General features: G+C 43.1%; 1 protein-coding gene across 1 annotated transcript in view; it reads left to right on the top strand.

The window, feature by feature from the left end:
• Nucleotides 1-219: 219 nt before the first annotated feature.
• The window catches only part of ifih1 (interferon induced with helicase C domain 1), a 126,990-nt gene continuing 105,761 nt past the window's right edge, over nt 220-21,448 (top strand). The window contains exons 1-2 of the mRNA XM_072262029.1: nt 220-763; nt 21,045-21,219. Coding sequence (XP_072118130.1) covers nt 314-763; nt 21,045-21,219 — 625 coding nt within the window. The 5' untranslated portion in view covers nt 220-313. The remainder of the gene's footprint in view (nt 764-21,044; nt 21,220-21,448) is intronic.

Genomic DNA, 21,448 nt, shown 5'->3' with positions numbered 1-21,448 from the left:
CATTTTGTTAGTTCGATTGTCCTCTGCACAGAAACAGAAAATGGAACTTTGTTTTCTATAGATGCTGTCTGGCTTGCTGAGTTCCTCCAGCATTTCGTGCGTTGCTTTACTTCCGCTCAGCTTTTCCGTGCGATGTCTCGCACTCGAAAGTCCCCGGAGTCGTCACCACTGCTTCTCTGCAGAAACAATGCGGAATCGAAACTGAAAGTTAGCCCTTACAGTTAAAGTGCAGACTGCAGAGGGAGGGGAACGCTCAGAGCAGCGGTAACTTTCCAAAGGTTCACAGCAAAATATTCGCTAAGCAGGACTCAGCATGAGCAGCGACGAGCTGCAGCGGCAGCGCTTGGCACTCATCGACTGCTTCTTCAACCGCCTGGCTACCATCATCCAGGTGGAGCCAGTTCTGGACTTCATCCAGTTTATGGAAGAAGCCGACAAGGAAGAGATCCGCGCCAAGAAGGCACAGCAAGGCAACCAGGCGGCCGCCCGGCTGCTGCTCAACAAAATAATCAACACGCCCCCTCCAGAGGTCTGGTTTGGGCAGTTTGTCACCGCTCTGAGGAGAGGGGGCTGTGCACACGCTGCTGAGTACATCGACCCGGCAGAAGGTGATTTAATGTCCCCATCACTCGAGGCTCGCAATGACCTGGAAGTTCAACTCGTCAGGCTCTTGTCACCAACTCTCATCGACCAGATGCTACCGAAAGAAGTTGCCGTACACTGTTGCGCCGAGAAGATTTTTATCATGGATGATTTCGAGAATGTGAGTACCATTTATACTTGTATGTCTCTGGAAATACCTATTGCTGTCGACATAATTTAAGTGCTTGGAGATCTAGTTTTAAATCAATAAAAGTTAGGGTCCTGTTGATATTGTCGATAGGTTTCTAGTTTCCAAGGAAACGGTCGATAAACCACGTGACATTACTGCCTCCTGTAAGGTCGCTGTTACCCCATAAGCGTTCAGCTGGAGATGACATGAAAATTATGTACGTCAGGACACAGGAGAGGAATTAAGCCATTTAACCCATCAAGTCTGTTCCACCATTTGATCATGGGCTGATTTACTCAACCCTTTCAACCCTATTCTCTTGCTGAGTAAGAAACCTTTGACCATAAGACATAGGAGCAGAACTAGGCGACGTGGCCCATCGAGTCTGCCCCCGCCCCCCATTTCATCATGGCTGGTCCAATTTTCCTCACGGCCTCAAATCTCTTGTCTTCTCCCCGTGTCCTTTCATGCCTTGACTAATCATGAATCTATCATCCTCTGCTTTAAACCTCTCTCAGAACTTGACCTCCACAGCTGCCTGTGGCAAAGAATTCTACAGATTCACCACTCTGGCTAAAGAAATTACTCATCTCCGTTTTAAAAGGACACCTCTCTATTCTGAGGCTGTGTCCTCTGGTCTTAGACTCTCCCAGCCTAGGAAACATCCTCTCCAAATCCACTCTATCAAAGACTTTCACCATTCAGTAGTTTCAATTAGGTCACCCCTTACTAATCAAAAAATGTTTTAACTTCTACTTCAAATATACATATGCATGTAGACTAGGCCTCTACAGCTGCCTGTGGCAAAGAATTCCACAGATTCCCCACCCTCTGGCTAAAGAAATTACTCCTCTGTTCTACAGGGATTTCCTTGTATTCTGAAGCTTTGCTCTCTGGTTCTAGAATCTTCCACTACTGGAAACTTTCTAAGTCCACTTTATATACATCTTTCACTATTCGATTGGTTTCAATGAGATTCCCCATCATTCTTCTAAACTCCAAGTCAAGTCGCTTTTTATTGTCATTTCGACCATAAACTGCTGGTACAGTACACAGTAAAAACGAAACAACATTCCTCCAGGACCATGGTGCTACATGAAACAACACAAAACTACACTAGACTAAGTGAGACAACACAAGGCTACACTAGACTACGTAGCACAACACAAAAACTACACTCAACTGAAGACCTACGCAGGACTACATAAAGTGCACAAAACAGCGCACGGCAGTACAATAAATAATAAACAAGACAATTAATAAGACAATAGGTGCAGGAGTAGGCCATTCAGCCCTTCGAGTCAGCACCACCATTCACTGTGATCATGGCTGATCATCCATAATCAGTATCCTTTTCCTGCCTTCGCCCCATATCCCTTCACTCCACTAATTTTAAGAGCTCTATCTAACTCTTTCTTGAAAGAATCCAGAGAATTGGCCTCCACTGCCTTCTGAGGCAGAGCATTCCATAGAACCACAACCCTCTGAAAAAGTTTTTCCTCAACTCTGTTCTAAATTGTCTACCCCTTATTCTTAAACTGTGGCCTCTGGTTCTGGACTGCCCCAACATTGGGAACATGTTTCCTGCCTCTAGCTTGTCCAATCTCTTAATAATCTTATATGTTTCAATCAGATCCCCTCTTATCCTTCTAAATTCCGGTGTATACAACCCCAGTCGCTGCAATCTTTCAACATATGACAGTCCTGCCATCCCGGGAATTAACCTCGTGAACCTACACTGCACTCCCTCAATAGCTAGAATGTCCTTCCTCAAATTTGGAGACCAAAACTGCACACTGTACTCCAGGTGTGGTCTCACCAGGGCCCTGTACAACTACAGAAGGACCTCTTTGCTCCTATACTCGATTTCCCTTGTTATGAAGGCCAGCATGCCATTAGCTTTCTTCACTGCCTGCTGTACCTGCATGCTTACCTTCAGTGACTGATGAACAAGGACACCTAGATCTTGTTGTACTTCCCCTTTTCCTAACTTAACACCATTCAGATAGTAATCTGCCTTCCTGTTCTTGCCACCAAAGTGGATAACCGCGCATTTATTCACATTAAACTGCATCACCCAACGTGTCCAAATCACCCTGCATTCTCATAACATCCTCCTCACATTTCACACTGCCACCCAGCTTTGTATCATCTGCAAATTTGCTAATGTTACTTTTAATCCCTTCAACTAAATCATTAATGTATATTGTAAATAGCTGTGGTCCCAGCACCGAACCTTGCGGTACCCCACTGGTCACTGCCTGCCATTCTGAAAAGGACCCATTAATCCTTACTCTTTGTTTCCTGTCTGCCAACCAATTCTATCCATTTCAGTACCCTACCCCCAATACCATTTGCTCTAATTTTGCACAGTAGAGGACAAATTACAATGTAATAATAAATGATGTAGATGTCAGACTAGTCTCTGGGTATTAAGGAGTCTGATGGCTTGGGGGAAGAAACTGTTGCAGAGTCTGGTCATGAGAGCCCGAATGCTTCGGTACCTTTTGCCAGATGGCAGGAGGGAGAAGTGTTTGTATGGGGGTGTATGGGGTCCTTCACAATGCTGTTGGCTTTACGGGTGCAGTGTGTAATTTAAATGTCTGTAATGGCAGGAAGAGAGACCCCAATGATCTTAGCTGACCTCACTATCTGTTGCGATCCGAGACGGTGCAATTCCCAAACCAGGCAGTGATACAGCTGCTCGGGATGCTCTCGATACATCCTCTGTAGAGTGTGGTGAGGATGGAGGGGGTGGGATATGGACTTTTCTCAGCCTTCGCAGTAAGTAGAGATGCTGCTGTGCTTTCTTGGCTATGGGCTGGTGTTGAGGGGCCAGGTGTGATGCTCTTAAAGATCTCAACGGAGGAGCCGTCAATGTTCAGCGGGGAGTTGTTGCTCTGTGCTCTGCTGAAGTTAACATCCATCTGTTTTGTTCATATTCAGAGACAGGTTGTTGGCTCTGCACCGGTCCATTAGCAGCTGCGCCTCGTCTCTGTATACTGACTGGTCATTCTTGCTGATGAGACCCACCACGGTCGTGTCATCGGCGAACTTGATGATGTGGTTCGAGCTGTGTATTGCTGTACAGTCGTGGGTCAGCAGAGTGAACAGCAGTGGACTGAGCACACGGCCCTGGGGGGCCCCCGTGCTTAGTGTGATGGTGTTAGAGATGCTGCTTTCAATCTGGACTGACTGAGGTCTCCCAGTCAGGAAATCTAGGATCCAGTTGCAGAGGGAGGTGTTCAGGCCCAGTAGTTTCAGCTTTCCAATCAGGTGCTGAGGAATGATTGTGTTGAATGCTGAACTGAAATCTATGAACAGCGTTCGAACGTATGTGTCTTTTTTGTCCAGGTGAGTGAGGGCCAGGTGGAGGGTGATGGCAATGGCGTCGTCTGTTGAACGGTTGGGATGGTACGCGAACTGCAGGGGGTCCAGTGAGGGGGGAAGCAGTGTCTTGATGTGCCTCATGACGAGCCTCTCGAAACACTTCATGATGATGGATGTGAGTGCAACAGGACGACAGTCGTTGAGGCAGGACACTGAAGACTTCTTCGGCACGGGGACGATGGTGGCGGCCTTGAAGCACATAGGAACGATGGCACTGCTCAGGGAGATGTTGAAGATGTCAGTGAGAACATCTGCCAGCTAGTCTGCACATCCTCTGAGCACTCTGCCAGGTTTATAGTCTGATCCAGCAGCCTTCCGTGGGTTGACCCTGCATAGAGTTTTTCTCACATTGGCCGCGGTAAGACATAGCACCTGGTCATTGGGAGGAGGAGTGGTCTTCCTTGCCTCCCTATGCGCCAGTGAGCATAGGGGCTTTATACCCACTGTTACTCATTCACGAACACTTTCATTCTTGGAATCATTCTTGTAAACCTTCTCTGAACCCTCTCCAATACCATCACATCTTTCATAGCTATGAGGCCCAAAACTGCTCACAATACTTAAAATGCAATTTGACCAATGCCTTAAAAAGCCACAACATTACATTGTTCATATTCTAGTTGTCTCGAAATCAATGCTAACATTGCATTTGCCTTCCATACCACCGACTCAACCTGCAAGTTAACTTTTAGGTAATCCTGCATGAACCCATGTGTAACTCTGATTTCTGAATTTGCTCCCCATTTGGAAAATTATCTACACCTATATCATTCTACCAGAGGGCATAATATTACACTTCCCTATACTATATTCTATTTGCCACTTTGCCCATTTTCAGACTCCCTGCTTCCTCAACACTACCTGCCCCTCCACTATCTTTATATCATCTGTAAACTTGGCCACAAAGCCACCAATTCCATCACCCAATTCATTGACATAGACTGTGAAAGGAAGCAGTCCCAACACTGAACTCTCTGGAACACCAGTTGTCAATGGCAGCCCACTGGAAAAGGCCCCCTTTCTAAACAGAGAATCTGCAGAGGCTGGAAATCCAAGCAACACACACAAAGTGCTGGAGGAGCTCAGCTAAGATTGCCAACTGTCCCATATTAGCCATGACATCCAGTATATTGGGCTAAATTGGTTTGTTCCATGCGGGACCCAAGACCCAAAAAATAACCTACCAAGTCATACCAATAGCACATAAAACCTTAAATAACACTAGCATACAGTAAAAGTAGCAATGATATGATAAATACACAGCCCATATAAAGTAGAAATAATGTATGTACAGTGTATCAGAATCAGGAAGATTAAGCCAAAACCGATTTGTAGAAAAAAATCAGCATGTACATGCATGTGCACGTCATGCATGCGCACACAGGTGCCTGCGCAAGGCTTCATGGCCATGGCAGTCTTTCTCAGGGGTAAACACAAGTATCCTGTATTTGACTGCTACATTTGTCCCTTACTTGGGAGTGAGAAAGTTGGCAACCCTAAGCTCAGCAGACTAGGCTGCATTCATGGAAAAGAGTTCGGTTGTTGTTTTGGGCCAAGACCCTTCAGCAGAAATGTCCCCTGACTAATCAAGAATCTATCAAACTCTGCCTTAAATATACCCGATGATTTGGTCTCCACAGCCTTGTGTGGCCAGTAATTCCACCTCATTTCTGTTCTAAATGGAGATCCTTCCATTCTGAGGTTGTGTCCTTTGGTCTTAGACTCTCCTACCGTAAGAAACATCCTCTCCACATCCACTCTATTGAGCCCTTTCAACTTTCGATAGGTTTCAATGAGATCCCACCCCCCACCCCAAATTTTCTGAATTTCAGTGAGTATAGGCCCTGAGCCATCAAACGCTCCTCAATATGATAAACCTTTCAATCCTGGAATCATTTTCGTGAACCTCCTTTGAACCCTCTCTAATATCAGCACATCCTTTCTTAGATAAGGGGCCCAGTACTGCTCACAGTACTCCAAGTGAAGCATTGCCAGTGCCTTATAAAGCCTCAACATTAAATCTTGTTTTCATGTTTATAATATAGCAGTTGTAACAAAAGAATGTCATATCCACGCATTGCTCATTGAGGAGTACATAGAGTTGGTCAACTGGAGTGCTTTGCTCTGCATGATTTTGTGTAGGTTGACTACTGTTTCATTTAAACCCAGAGAGAAAACTAGCAAGCATCCATTATAAACACAAGCAACTCTGCAGATGCTAGTAATCTCAACCAGTACACGCTAAATGCTGCAGGAACTCAGCAAGTCAGGCAGCGTCTGTGGAGGGAAATAAACAGTAAACATTTCTGGCCGAAACTGTTCATCAGGACAGTCCTTATGAAAGTTCTCAGCCCAAAATGTAGAGTATTTATCCCCTTTTATGGAAGCATCCCATCATACTATTGACATGCACCTTATTGGCAAAGAAGACTAGTGAGTCATCAGAAGAACAGTTTGTTGCAACGTATCTGATTGAGTCTAATTTTTTTTTCCCAATGTGGTTCGACCAGTTGAGTCAGTGTCAGACCCTGGTGTTGATTAAGGAGGCAGGGTACCACTGACATATGTGCTTTCATGCATATGGTTACATGGTTGTGACATGATTGTGATGTGAGGACTGAATCAAGAGATGTTAAGCTGCAAAAACAGACAGAACTGAACAATCTTTTGACTGCAGATGAGATCAAATCTCTGTAGTTATGAATGCAGGTGGACAATTAAATGGAAAGAAAAGGCCCAAGAAGATCTGTAGTGATGACAGGACATACACGAGAGTGCTAAAATAGTCATAGTCATACTTTATTGATCCCGGGGGAAATTGGTTTCCGTTACAGTTGCACCATAAATAATAAATAGTAATAGAACCATAAATAGTTAAACAGTAATATGTAAATTATGCCAGTAAATTATGAAATAAGTCCAGGACCAGCCTATTGGCTCAGGGTGTCTGACCCTCCAAGGGAGGGGTTGTAAAGTTTGATGGCCACAGGCAGGAATGACTTACTATGACACTCTTTGCTGCATCTCGGTGGAATGAGTCTCTGGCTGAATGTACTCCTGTGCCCACCCAGTACATTATGTAGTGGATGGGAGACATTGACCAAGATGGCATGCAACTTAGACAGCATCCTCTTTTCAGACACCACCGTGAGAGAGTCCAGTTCCATTCCCACAACATCACTGGCCTTCCAAATGAGTTTGTTGATTCTGTTAGTGTCTGCTACCCTCAGCCTGCTGCCCCAGTACACAACAGCAAACATGATAGCATTGGCCACCACAGACTCATAGAACATCCTCAGCATCGTCTGGCAGATGTTAAAGGACCTCATTCTCCTCAGGAAATAGAGATGGCTCTGACCCTTCTTGAAGACAGCCTCAGTGTTCTTTGACCAGTCCAGTTTATTGTCAATACGTGTCCCTAGGTATTTATAATCCTTCACCATGTCCACACTGACCTCCTGGATGGAAACAGATGGAAACAAAATCAAAGCAGAAGCACTTACAAACTATGTCTAACCAGTAGTAGAACATAGAAGTAGAGTGTAGCAAAGGTCGGGTGTAGAAATTTAGCTTTTACACATACTGCTCTGAAGAATCCTTTGGTGAGGCCTAATTTGGAGTACTATGTGCAGTTTTGGTCACCCACCTACAAGAAAGATGTAAATGAGTTTGAAAGAGTACAGAAAAAATTTACAAGGATATTGCCAGGTCTGGAGGACATGAGTTATAATGAAAGATTGAGTGCATTAGGACTTTATTCTTTGGAATATAGAAGGCTGAGGGAGATTTATAGAGAGGGTAAATGCAAGCAGGCTTTTTCTACTGAGGTTGGGTGGGATTACAACTAGAGGTCAAAGGTTAAGGGTAAAAAATGAAACATTTGAGGGGATACTTCTTCACTCAGAGTGTGGAAGGAGCTGCCAGCATAACTGGTGCATACAAGCTCGATTTTAATATTTAAGAGAAGTTTGGATAAGTACTTGGATGGTAGGGCTATGGTCCGGGTACAAGTCAGTGGGAGCAGGCAGTTAAATGATTCAACACAAACTAGATATCCCAAAGGGCCTGTTTCTGTGCTGTACTTTTCTACGACTCAAGTGCTACTATAAATGAATGCCATTCTTGACTTGTTTGTACGACCAACACCGTCACAGAGATATGTCTTCACAGAACTAATGCATAGCAAATGATAACAAGAAATGGCTAAGCACACTGAATGAAGCCAGACAATATTTCAGATCTAGTTCTGAAGCCCAATATTCCAAAACAAGCTACACGTCTGGAAAACACGAGATTCTGAAGATGTTGGAAATCTAGAGCAACATACGCAAAATGTCGGAAGACCTTCACAAAATTGGAAGAATGGGCAAAAATGTGTGGTGGAGAATCTCCGGAGGGAAGACCCCAAATCCTCGGTTTTGCCTGCCGCTGGCAGCCAGGGCTGGGGTTGAAGCGCTCGGCAGAGATGGTGCTCGGTGTTGGAGGGCTGGTCAGAGGCTCGAAGTTTTCGGACGATTCAGAGACAGACTGTGGTCGGGCATGGCAGGGAGAGTTTTCTTCCTTCTCCCATCTGCGTGAGATGTGGGACTTTTGAGAGACTTTGAACTTTTTTACCGTGCCCATGGCCTGTTCTTCATCTAGTTACGGTATTGTTTGCACTGTTGTAACAATGTGGTTTTTGTCAGTTTTTCAGTCTTGGTCTGTCCTGTGTTTCTGTGATAGCACACCGGAGGAATATTGTATCATTTCTTAATGCATGCATTACTGAATGACAATGAAAGAGTGCTTGTCCTCATAACCTAAAAAAAATGTTGCAGATGGAATACAGTGTTGGAAAATGTATGATAATGCATCTTGGTAAAATGAACAATAGTATGGACTATGATCTAACTGGGGAGAAGGTTCAAGCATCAGAGGTGCAGAGGACTTGGGAGTCCTCGTGCAAGACTCACAGAAGGTTAATTTTCAGGTTGAGTCTGTGATAAAGAAGGCAAATGCAATGTTGGCATTTATTTCCGGGGAATAAAATATAAAAGCAAGGAGATAATACTGAGGCTTTAAAAGATACTAGTAGGGCGGCACTTGGAGTATTTTTTGGGCCCCATATCTCAGAGAGGATGTGTTATCATTGGAGAAGGTCTAGAGGAGGTTCACGAGCATAATTCCAGGAAAGAAGGGGTTAACGTATGAGGTGTGTTTGGCAGCTTTGGGTCTGTACTCTGTGGAATTTAGAAGAATGTGGGGAGATCTCATTGAAACCTACCAAATGTTGAAAGGACTAGATAGGGTGGATGTGGAGAGAATGTTTCCTATGGTGGGTGTATCCAGAACTAGAGGGCACAGCCTCAAAATTGAGGGACAACCTTTTAGAGTAGAATTTTTTAGCCAGAGAGTAGTGAATCTGTGGAATGCTCTGCCGCAGACTGTAGTAGAAGCCAAGTCCGTGGCTATATTTAAGGTAGAAGTTGATAGTTTCCGGGCATCAAAGGATACGGTGAGAAGGCAGGTGTATGGGGTTCAGTTGGTTCTGGGATCAGCTATGATGGAATGGTGGAGCAGATTCGATAGGCTGAATGGCCTAATTCTGTTCCTATGTCTTATGATCTTATGGACCTCAGCAAGTCAAGTAACATCAATGGAAATAAATAAACAGTCGACGTTTCGGGCCAAGACCCTTCATCAGGACTGGAAAGGAAGGGGGAAGATGCCAGAATAAAAGGGTGGGGGGAAGGGGAAGGAGGACTAACTAGAAGGTGACAGATGAAGCCAGGTGGGTGGGAAAGGTAAAGGGCTGGATAAGAAGGAATCTGATAGGAGAGGAGAGTGGACTGTGGGAGAAATGGGAGGAGGAGGGATACGAGGGGAAGATGATAGGCAGGTGAAAAGAGGTAAGAGGACAAGTGAAGAATGAAAGAAGAGAGAAGAGGGAGGGGGAAAAAAAAAGAGAAAATAAATTACTGGAAGGAGAAATCAATATTCATGCCATCAGGTTGGAGGCTACCTAGATGGAATATGAGGTGTTGCTCCTCCAACTTGAGAGTAGCCTTATCATGCAGAAGAAACAGCCATGGACCGACAAGTTGGAACGGAAATGGGGATAAGAATTAAGATGGTTGGTCACTGGGAAATTCTGCTTTTGGTGAATGGAGTGGAGGTGCATGATGAAGCGTCATGTCTCACCAATGTATAGGGAGCCGCATTGGTAGCACCGGGTACAATAGACAACCCTGACAGATGTGCAGGTCAAGGAAAGTTTGTCAAGTTACCACTCAATCAGTGTACTTTCAACTGTCAAAAAAATCGTAGAAAGTATCTTTGACAGTGCTGTCATGTGGTACCTACTCAAATATAACCTGCTTGCTGATGCCCAGTTTGCATTTTACCAGAACTATTAAGCTCCTTATCCTGTCACAACCCTGATAAAATAATGGATGGTGAAATGCTAGAGCACGTTAATTTTAGAAAGGGGTTATTACATGTGTCGGCAGGTTTAAAATGGTTAAAAAGTGCTCCACGGGCATAGAACGGTTGTCTTACTTAAAATGGAAAAATCCTCGGATTTTGATGAGATATATTGCAGATTGGTGTGGCAGAGGAGAGAAAATTGCCAGGGTCCTGACAGTGAAGTGTCAGATCAAAGATCAACGTGCATTTTATTATCAAAGTACGGGTATGTATACTTAACCTTGAGATTCATCTCTCTACAGGAGCCACGAAACAAAGAGCCCCAATGGAACCCATTAAAAACAAAAGAGGACCATCAAACACCCAATGTGCAGAGAGGAAAAAAAAGCAAAAAGATCTTGCAAACAATGAAACAAACAAACAGCATTCAGAACCTAAGTTCACAACACCACATCACTGCAGTTGATCCAGAAGTCCACTAGTTAGAAACATAGAAACACTACAGCACAATATAAGCCCTTTGGCCCACAATTCTGTGCCGAACACATACTTACTTTAGGAATTACCTGGGGTTACCCATAGACCTCTATTTTTCTAAGCTCCGTGTACCTATCCAGGAGTCTCTTAAAAGACCCTATCGTTTACGTCTCCACCACCACTGCTGGCAGCCCATTCCACGCACTCATCACTCTCTGTGCAAAAAAACGTACCCCAACATCTCCTCTGTACCTACTTCCAAGCACCCTAAAATGGTGCCCTCTGTGCTAGCCATTTCAGCTCTGGAAAAAAGCCTCTGACTATTCACACGATCAATGCCTCTCATCATCTTATACACCTCTATCAGGTCACCCCTCATCCTCCATTGCTCCAAGGAGAAAAGGCCAAGTTCACTCAGCCTATTCTTGTAAGGCATGCTCCCCAATCCAGGCAACATCCTTGTAAATCTCCTCTGCACCCTTTCTATGGTTTCCACATCCTTCCTATAGTGAGGTGACCAGAACTGAGTATAGTACTCCAAGTGGGGTCTGACCAGGGTCCTACAAAGCTGTAACATTACCTCTCTGCTCTAGACTCAATCCCACGGTTGATGAAGGCCAATGCACTACATGCCTTCTTAACCACAGAGTTAACCTGCGCAGTAGCTTTGAGTGTCCTATGGACTCGGACCCCAAGATCCTTCTGATCACACTGCCGAGAGTCTTACCATTAATTCTATATTCTGTCATCATATTTGACCTACCAAAATGAACCACCTCACACTTATCTGGGTTGAACTCCATCTGCCACTTCTCAGCCCAGTTTTGCATCCTATCAGTATCCCGCTGTAACCTCTGACAGCCCTCCACACTGCCCACAACACCCCCAACCTTTGTGTTATCAGGAAATTTACTTACCCATCTCTCCACTTCCTTATCCAGGTCATTTATAAAAATCACGAAGGGAAGGGGTCCCAGAACAGATTCCTGAGGCATACCACTGGTCACTGACATCCATGCAGAATATGACCCGTCTACAACCACTGTTTACCTTCTATGGGCAAGCCAATTCTGGATCGACAAAGCAAGGTCCCCTTGGATCCCATGCCTCCTTGCTTTCTCAATAAGCCTTGCAATGGGGTATCTTATCAAATTCCTTGCTGAAATCCATATACACTACATCTACTGCTCTACCTTGATCAACATGTTTAGTCACATTCTCAAAAAATTCAGTCAGACTTGTAAGACACGACCTGCCTTTGACAAAGCCATGCTGACTATTCCTAATCATATTATGCCTCTCCAAATGTTCATAAATCCTGCCTCTCAGGATCTTCTCCATCAATTTACCAACCACTGAAGTAAGACTTACTGGTCTATAATTTCCTGGGCTATCTCTACTCCCTTTTTTGAATAAGGGAATAACATCTGCAACCCTCTAATCCTCTGGAACCCCCGTCATTGATTGTTGCAGACCATAGCCTGAGTCCAACACAAAGTTGAGCAAACCCTGACACTTTGACCATTTCAACCTGTCCCTGCACTTAAATCGTCCGAACCTCGGCTTGGGCTTTGTCACCTTAATGCGGCCAGTACCTAACCTTTTGAATTCGGCCTTGCTCTTAAATCAGTCAAACCTTGGACTAGTGGACGGCAAATGTGAGACCTTTTATTCTAGAAGGGCAGCAGGAGTAAGTTGAGCTGTCAGTCTAAGAGCAATGTGTAGGGAAATTATTTGAGAACATTGTTAGGGTCAGGAATTACGTATCCTTGGAAAATCAAGGATTATTTCACGACAGCAACTAGACGGATATCCTGTCTGACCAGTTTGTATGATATTTTTTGAAGAAGTGTGACAATGAGGGTGATACAGTTGATGTAGTGTACATGAACTTTATTAAGGCCTTTGGCAAGGTTCCACGTGAGTGACTGTTCCAAAGCTTAGAGACCTTCAGGGAAAACTGGCAAATTGGATACAAAATTGTCTTAGTAATGCGAGGTAAGGGTGATGGTGGAGGTTTGACTTTGTGATTAAAAGCCTCTGATCAGTGGTCGCAGGGATTGGTGCTGGGCTCATTCTGTTTGTTATATAGATTAACAATTTGGACATGAATATAGGATTAATTTGTACTTTTCAAATGGGATGAAAATTCATAGTGTGGTTGACACTGAGAAAAGATAGTCTTACGCTGTAGGAAAATACTGAGGGGTGGGCAGAGCAATGGCCGTTGGGCTTCTGAACTCCCTGTCACATCATATTCAAAGTGTCACTCGTTAATCTGTTCTGTACCTTATAATATTTAATATCAGTGCACTTTAGTTTGTTACTTATGTGTGATTCACCTTTAGATTTTATTCTTATATTCATAAGTAATTATGTGTTATGTGTACTCCTGCCTTTACACCCTGGTTCGGAGAAATGTTGTCTCATTTCTATATGCGTTATATAGTTATATATATGTATATAGTTAAATGACAATAAACTTGATATTTAGTTTAATCTTGCTAAGTGTGAGGTTTGGGAACACTAATAAACATAAGGCTTACAAAATGAGTTGTAGGGTAATGGTGAGCATTGAAGAACAGGAGGATCTTGATATGCAAACCTAAGAGTCCCTGAAACATACTGCACAAGTAATTAAGCTGCAGTTGAAGGGTCTGGGCCTATATTCGCTGGAATTTAGAAGACTGAGGGAGAATCTCAATGAAAACTTCAATGCTGAAAGGCCTAGATAAAGTGGATGTGAAGAGGATGTTTCCTATGATGGGTGAGTCCAAGACCAGAGGGCACAGCATCAGAATGGAGGGACGCCCATTCAGAATGGAGATGAGGAGGAACTTCTTTACCAGAAAGTGGTGAATTTGTGGAATTCATTGCCACATGAGGCTTTGGAGGCCAGGTCACTGGGAGCATTTAAGGCAGAGGTTGAGAGGTTCTTGATGGGTTTGGATGATGGGGTGGTAAATTGGATTAGTAAGTATGCAGATGATACTAAGGTGGAGTTGTGGATCATGAAGTAGGTTTTCAAAGCTTGCGGAGAGATTTAGACCGCTTAGAAGAGTGGACTGAAAGATGGCAGATGGAGTTTAATGCTGATAAATGTGAGGTGCTACATTTTGGTAGATCTAATCAAAATAGGACATACATGGTAAATGGTAGGGCATTGAAGAATGCAGTAGAACAGAGGGATCTAGGAATAATGGTGCATAGTTCCCTGAAGGTGAAATCTCACGTGGATAGGGTGATGAAGAAAGCTTTTGGTATGCTGGCCTTTATAAATCAGAGCATTGAGTACAGGAGTTGGGATGTAATGTTGAAATTGTACAAGGCATTGGTAGGCCAAATTTGGAGTATTGTGTACAGTTTTGGTCACCGAATTATAAGAAAGATGTCAATAAAGTTGAGAGAGTACAGAGGAGATTTACTAAAATGTTGCTTGGGTTTCATCTCCTAAGTTACAGAGAAAGGTTGAACAAGTTAGGTCTGTATTCTTTGGCGCGTAGAAGGTTGAGGGGGGACTTGATAGAGGTATTTAAAATTGTGAAGGGGATAGATAGAGTTAACGCGGATAGGCTTTTTCCATTGAGAGTGGGGGAGATTCAAACAAGAGGACATGAGTTAAGGGGCAAAAGTTTAGGGGTAACACGAGGGGGAACTTCTTTACTCAGAGAGTGGTAGCTGTGTGGAAGGAGCTTCCAGCAGAACTGGTTGAGGCAAGTTCGAGGTTGTCATTTAAAGTTAAATTGGATAGGTATGTGGACAGGAAAGAAATGGAGGGTTATGGGCTGAGTGCAGATCGGTGGGACTAGGTGAGAGTAAGAGTTTGGCACGGACTAGAAGGGCCGAGATGGCCTGTTTCCATGCTGTAATTGTATGGTTATATATATTATATATGGCCACTGCAGAGGACCGAAAGAAGCTGCAGGGAGTTGTAAATTTAGTCAGCTCCATCTTGGGTACTAACCTACAAAGTACCCAGGACGTCTTCAAGGAGCGTTGTCTCAGAAAGGCAGCGTCCATTATTAAGAACCTCCAGCACCCAGGGCATGCCCTTTTCTCACTGTTACCATCAGGTAGGAGGTACAAAGCCTGAAGGCACACACTCAGCGATTCAGGAACAGCTTCTTCCCCTCTGTCATCTGATTCCTAAATGGACATTGAATCCAGGAACATTACCTCACTTTTTCGATATATCTTATTTCTGTTTTTGCATGATTTTTAATCTCCAATATACATATACTTATTTATTTTTTTTCCATATTATGTATTGCATTGAACTGTTGCTGCTAAGTTAACAAATTTCACAACACATGCCGGTGATAATAAACTTGATTCTGATTTCTTTAGCCAGAGAGTGGTGAATCTGAGGAATTTGTTGCCTCGGGCAGTTGTGGAGGCAAGTCTTTACATATATTTAAGGCAGAGGCTGATTGATTCTTGATTAAGCAGGGCATGGAGGGAGATGGGCTGAGAGGAAAAATGGATCAGCCATGATGAAATGGCAGAGCAGACTCAATGAGAGAAATAGCCTAATTCTGCTCCTATATTTTATGGTCTATGGTCTTATAAATATGTAGTCTATCCTTTCTTTTTAGCAGAGTTAATGGGTGAACTACAAGGATCTGAATTGGGCCCTTAATTATTCAACATATTAACAAAAAAATGGGAGAGAGAATCACTTATTCAACTTTGCTGATGATTTAAGGGTTGGAAGTATTATGAACTCTGTAACTGGAAGCATAAAACAAGATTTTATTAATATTTCAAATGACAGGGTAAATTGAGTTGAATGTTGGTAAGTGTGAGGTCATCTATTTTAGACATAGTGGCTTAGAATTTGTGAACTGTAGCTTAATGGTATTAAACAATATTATCGGTCAACCTAAGGCTAAAGGCTCCAACATGTTCCATTGTAAAGTTCATAGAACAGTATTTCTGTGTTTTTCTTTGCAGAGACAAGTTAATTTCCCCAAATGGGACAACAAGGCTGAAAAATTCGTGCAATATCACTCAATTCTAGGTTGGTCCAATTATCCACAGCAGAATACACATTTTTGGAATTTAAAAAAAACAAAAATAGTCGGAAACACTCATCTGGTCAGAGAACATGTACAAAAAGAGAAATAGAGTTAATGTTTCAGACCCCTCTTCAGAAATGAATTGATAAAAAATGCAGATATTCAAATAAATTGAGATTTGTGTGTTTAGGACATTTAAAGTATTGTCAATAGATCCAGAAAATAGTCATAAACATTGGGTTTAATGCTCCTAAGTATAATTAAGTTCTATTGAACTTGTCTGATTTCTCCTTGTAACTTTCCCTTGGCACTTTTGAATCTTTCAACAAGTCTATAAGTTAAAAACTGCAGATTCTTGAAATCTGCAATAAGACAAAGTGCCAGAAACAATCTTCAGATTAAGAGGCATAGGTGGAAGAAGAACTTTGCAGATGATACTAAAATTTGTGGCTACCGAAGAGGCTATCAAAGCTAGCAACATGTTCTGAACCAGTTGGAAAAAGGGGCTGAAAATGGCAGATGGATTTTAGTGAAGACGTGTGAGGAGTGACACTCTGGGAGGACAAGCCAGGCCAGGACTTGTAAGGTCAGTGGTAGGGGACGGAGGAGTATGGTAGAAGTGGGAATATAGATCCAATCCATAATTCTTTGAAAGTGGCATCAGAGGTAGATAGGGTCATAAATAGAGTTACTGGCACTTTTATATTGGTACATGGAAGGGAGGCCTAGGTCCAGCTGCAGGTCAATGGGACTAGGCACCTTAATAGTTCAGCATGGACCAGCTGTGCTGAAGGCCTATTTCTGTGCTGTAGTGTTCTATAACTCTAAAGTAAAACTCCAATTACCTAGCATGCTTTGGTCTTTGGTGGTCCCAGGGCTAGAATTATTTCCGGTAGGACAGGTGTGAATAAGCAAGAGTCCATAAGGCAGTAAAACACTTCTACCAATCTCCATTGCCCTCATATTAGTCGAAATACAACAACATTATTTATGGAAGTTGCCACTCCTATCTGGAAATGTTTGCATTATCTTCATTACTAAGGAAGTGTCTTGACCCATAACATCAGTTGTCCATTTACCTCTAGAGATATTGTTTGAATCTAGTGAGTTCCTCAAGCAGCTTGATCTTTGCTTCAGATCCCAGCATCCACACTCTCTTGTGTCTCCAGGTCTTTTAATATATTTGTTGAGGGGGATTGTTACAGAAACAGCAATGAAGAATCCTTCTATATCTGAGTGACCAAGGACAGAGAGGGATGGAGGACCTTCAGTGCTGCCCTAAACACCAGTGGTGTAATGGGCAGTAACTAAGTGAGAGGGACTGTGTACAAAAAGGGCCTCATCTACTATATTGATGGACTCCATTTTCATATACATTGGAATTCTACTGAAGCCTATAAGATGAATAATATATTTTAGCCACCATCACAATTGAACATGAATAACACAACACATACAGCCACTATGCTCACATCATGAATAACTCATACATTCCCATAGTGCAGTATGTGAGAGGAAATATATATGTAAGGACAGCACAATCCTTCAACATGAATAAGCCATTTACTATAGTGACACCCTTCATTGTGAATAATATGGGAAGAACACGCTTGACCTTCAAGTTGCACTTGGAATTGACGGTCTTTTCATATCCACTGCTTTACTCACAGGGCTGTGCTGAAAGTGTTGGGATGGTTCATCTTTGGTCACCAAGGAAACTATCACTTTGACTTCACCTTGCCAATTCTGAATATCCAGTGTGGAATTTAGGAGAAACCTTTTGCTTTGAATTGTGGGAATATGTCATTTACAACGACATGGTGAAATGATTAACATAACTAGATTTAAGAGCAAACTGGAGAGAGAGTGTCACAGCCAGTGGGTTTGCTGAAGTATGAAGAAGGAGGCTCAAATGAAGCACAAAAAGCAGCATTGGCTAGTGGAATTGAAAGTCAACATATACAGTTAGTTTATGGGGCGGGTAACTTGGATGGTGGGGTGGAGATACGTCTCTACCAAAGGTGATGTAAGGCTCTCCTTCCCTCCACTAGCCTGCAGGTAACCTTTGGACAAGGTGTAGCACCTGCTTAGTTCATGCCTCAGGTTCATGTGACCGTGGGAGCAGGTGGTGGATGTTTGTATGAGCACTGGTGCATATCACAAATGCTGGTTATGCAACCACTGATGTCAGGCAGACAATCTCTGAAGGGTATTGATAACGGCTGGAGTCACCCATCTTGTAAAGATACCGCCCAGAAGAAGGCAATGGCAAGCTACTTATGTAGTAAAATTTGCCTAGAACAATTTTGGTCATGGAAAGACCATGATTTCCCACGGCATATGGCACGGCATGAAATGAACAAATGAGCCATGTCATAGCATCCTAATAAAAAACCTGCATGCATGTCACTCAGCAAGGCTTTTAATGAGCTTGACTTTGAAGGGAAATGTCAGTACTTCCCTGAGAACTTGCTGGCATTTACTTATATAAATGCTGATCTGCCCAGGATTTTCTATGCATCTGTGAGTCCCAGTCTGGCTGCAGAAGAACCTCACTGCTGGGACTTGTTGGTCATATCCCACTTGAACTGGAATCGATTTTAACTCATTCCTTTGTAGGATTGTCTACAAAGAAGCTGGCTTTGACCTAATCAGTGAGGCTGTTATCAGTGCGGGTCTAACCTAGCATAGGTACAGCAGGCAGACAGACTTCCCACTTAAAGGTGGAGAAACTTTGGAATGCATGATTCTAGAAGGGACCAACATCGAAACATATTTGGGATAATAACATCCTTCAGCTGTATAATAGTTCAGGACTTTTATGGAAGGTCTGATCTTGGGTGGCGGGGTGGAGATACATCTCTACCAAAGGAGGTGTAAGGCTCTCTTTCCCTCTGCTAGTCTGGAAGTCACCGTTGGGCAAGGTGTAGCACCTGCTTCGGACCCCGGATCCGGGTCATGTGAAGCCATGGGAGCAGGTGGTCGTATGAGCAGCTGGTGCACATCACAAGTCCTGGTTATGCAACCGCTGATGCCAGGCAGACAATCTCTGAAGAGTATTGATAATGACAGGGGTCATCAGCCATGTAAAGACACTGCCCGGAAGGCGGAAATGGCAAACAACTTCTGTAGAAAAATTTGTCAAGGACAACCATGTTTATAGACCATAATCGCACACATCTTGCAACAGGGCACATAATGATGATGATCGTGATGATCTTCTGCACGGATATGGAGATAAAAGCAGTGCAAAGTAGTCAACTTTCTAATGGAAGCTTTATATCTTCTGAGTAATTTGAGAAGATAAGATAAGACAGTGACCTTAAGTGGCTGGGTAATGTAAATGCTGTGCTACTCGTTTAATCAGTTTTCATTTAGAATTTGAGCTTGTGATTTTATATCGGAAAAAAAAAGACACGTACATTCGAATGCTGTTCATAGACTTCAGTTCAGCATTCAACACAATCATTCCTCAGAAACTGATTGGAAAGCTGAGCCTACTGGGCCTGAACACCTCCCTCTGCAACTGGATCCTAGTTCTAGATCCTAGGGAGACCTCAGTCAGTCCGGACTGGTGCAGAGTCAACAACCTGTCTCTGAATGTGAGCAAAACAAAAGAGATGATTGTTGACTTCAGGAGGACACGGAGCGACCACTCTCCGCTGAACATCAACGACTCCTCTGTAGAGATCGTTAACAGCACCAAATTTCTTGGTGTTCACCTGGCAGGGAATCTCACCTGGTCCCTCAACACCAGCTCCATAACAAAGAAAGCCCAGCAGTGTCTCTACTTTTTGCGAAGGCTGAGAAAAGTCCATCTCCCACACCCCATCCTCACCACGTTCTACAGAGGTTGTATTGAGAGCATCCTGAGCAGCTGCATCACTGCCTGGTTCGGAAATTGCACCATCTCAGATCACAAGACCCTGCAGCGGATAATGAGGTCAGCTGAGAAGATTATCGGGGTCTCTCTTCCTGCCATTACAGACATTTACACCACACACCGCATCCGTAAAGAAAACAGCATTATGAAGGACCCCACGCACCCCTCATATAAACTCTTCTCCCTCCTGCCATCTGGCAAAAGGTACCGAAGCATTCAGGCTGTCACGACCAGACTACGTAACAGTTTCTTCCCCCAAGCCATCAGACTCCTCAATACCCAGAGCCTGGACTGACACCAACCTACTGTCCTCTACTGTGCCTATTGTCTTGTTTATTATTTATTGTAATGCCAGCACTGTTTTGTGCACTTTATGCAGTCCTGGGTAGGTCTGTAGTCTAGTGTAGTTTTATGTTGTTTTATGTAGTTCAGTGTAGTTTTTGTATTGTTCCATGTAGTACCATGGTCCTGAAAAACATTGTCTCGTTTTTACTGTGTACTGTACCAGCAGTTATGGTCAAAATGACAATAAAAAGTGACTTGACTTTACTAGACATGAAAAACATTTAAAAAGCTGTCATAATTTACTATAAGTATAACCTGACACAATAGTCTCAAACTTCCTCGGTGAGGGTCTCACTCCAAAGTTTTTTTGAATTTTAAAGAGGACTTCCTCTGCACTTGTGGAAATATATAGCAAAAGAAGGTAGAGTAAAATTGTGGTAGAGTAGCATGAAGCTCTGTGTCAGAGTTCCCACATACAATTATATTACATGAGATAGCGACCAATTATGAAATCAGCTTGTCTCCAATGGTAATTATCTAGCCCTGAATTGGAAGGGTGTAGCTTCAAAGTTGTTCCAGGAATTGGAATCCTGGTGAGTGTAATGCTAATAATGTCATGTTTTGGGCAAAATATTAAATTGAAATCTTGTCTACTTCTCTGGGTTGTGTGAAAACCAAATATGACTCAAGTATCAAGTATTTCATAGTCTGACTTTCTCAATTAAAATAATCAAATAGTTTGGGAAAAATGTGTGAACCATTGCAAGACTATAAAAATATTCATTAACACACTGATCTAAACTTGCCTTTGTAGGTTATGAGTGAAACTACGAAACATGGAAATCAAGCTGGAATCCGAGAGTTATTGAGCAGAATAGTGGTGAAGCCCCCTGGCTGGTTCTCCAACTTCTTGGGAGTGCTACGAAAGACTGGACATGAGAATCTTGCAGATATCTTAGCTGGCAATGATTGCAAATCCGAGACAGAAGGTAAATTCTGAACTTGTATGTTTCTGCCTGTAATATTATGCCCATTTGTAATATGTTAAAGAGGTTCAGTTGTTGTTCAGACCAGGTATCATAGTGGGTTTGAAATCTGACCAAAGTAACTTTGACCATAGAATGATTGTTGGTGCCAGATGGGGTGGTTTGATTTTCATGCACAACAGTCTCTAGAGTTTGCAGAGAAAGGTGCGAAAAGCAAAGAAAACATCTGTCG

Source organism: Mobula birostris, chromosome 6, assembly GCF_030028105.1.
Source record: "Mobula birostris isolate sMobBir1 chromosome 6, sMobBir1.hap1, whole genome shotgun sequence".
NCBI lineage: Eukaryota > Metazoa > Chordata > Chondrichthyes > Myliobatiformes > Myliobatidae > Mobula > Mobula birostris.
This window is presented reverse-complemented; position numbering and strand designations above follow the sequence as displayed.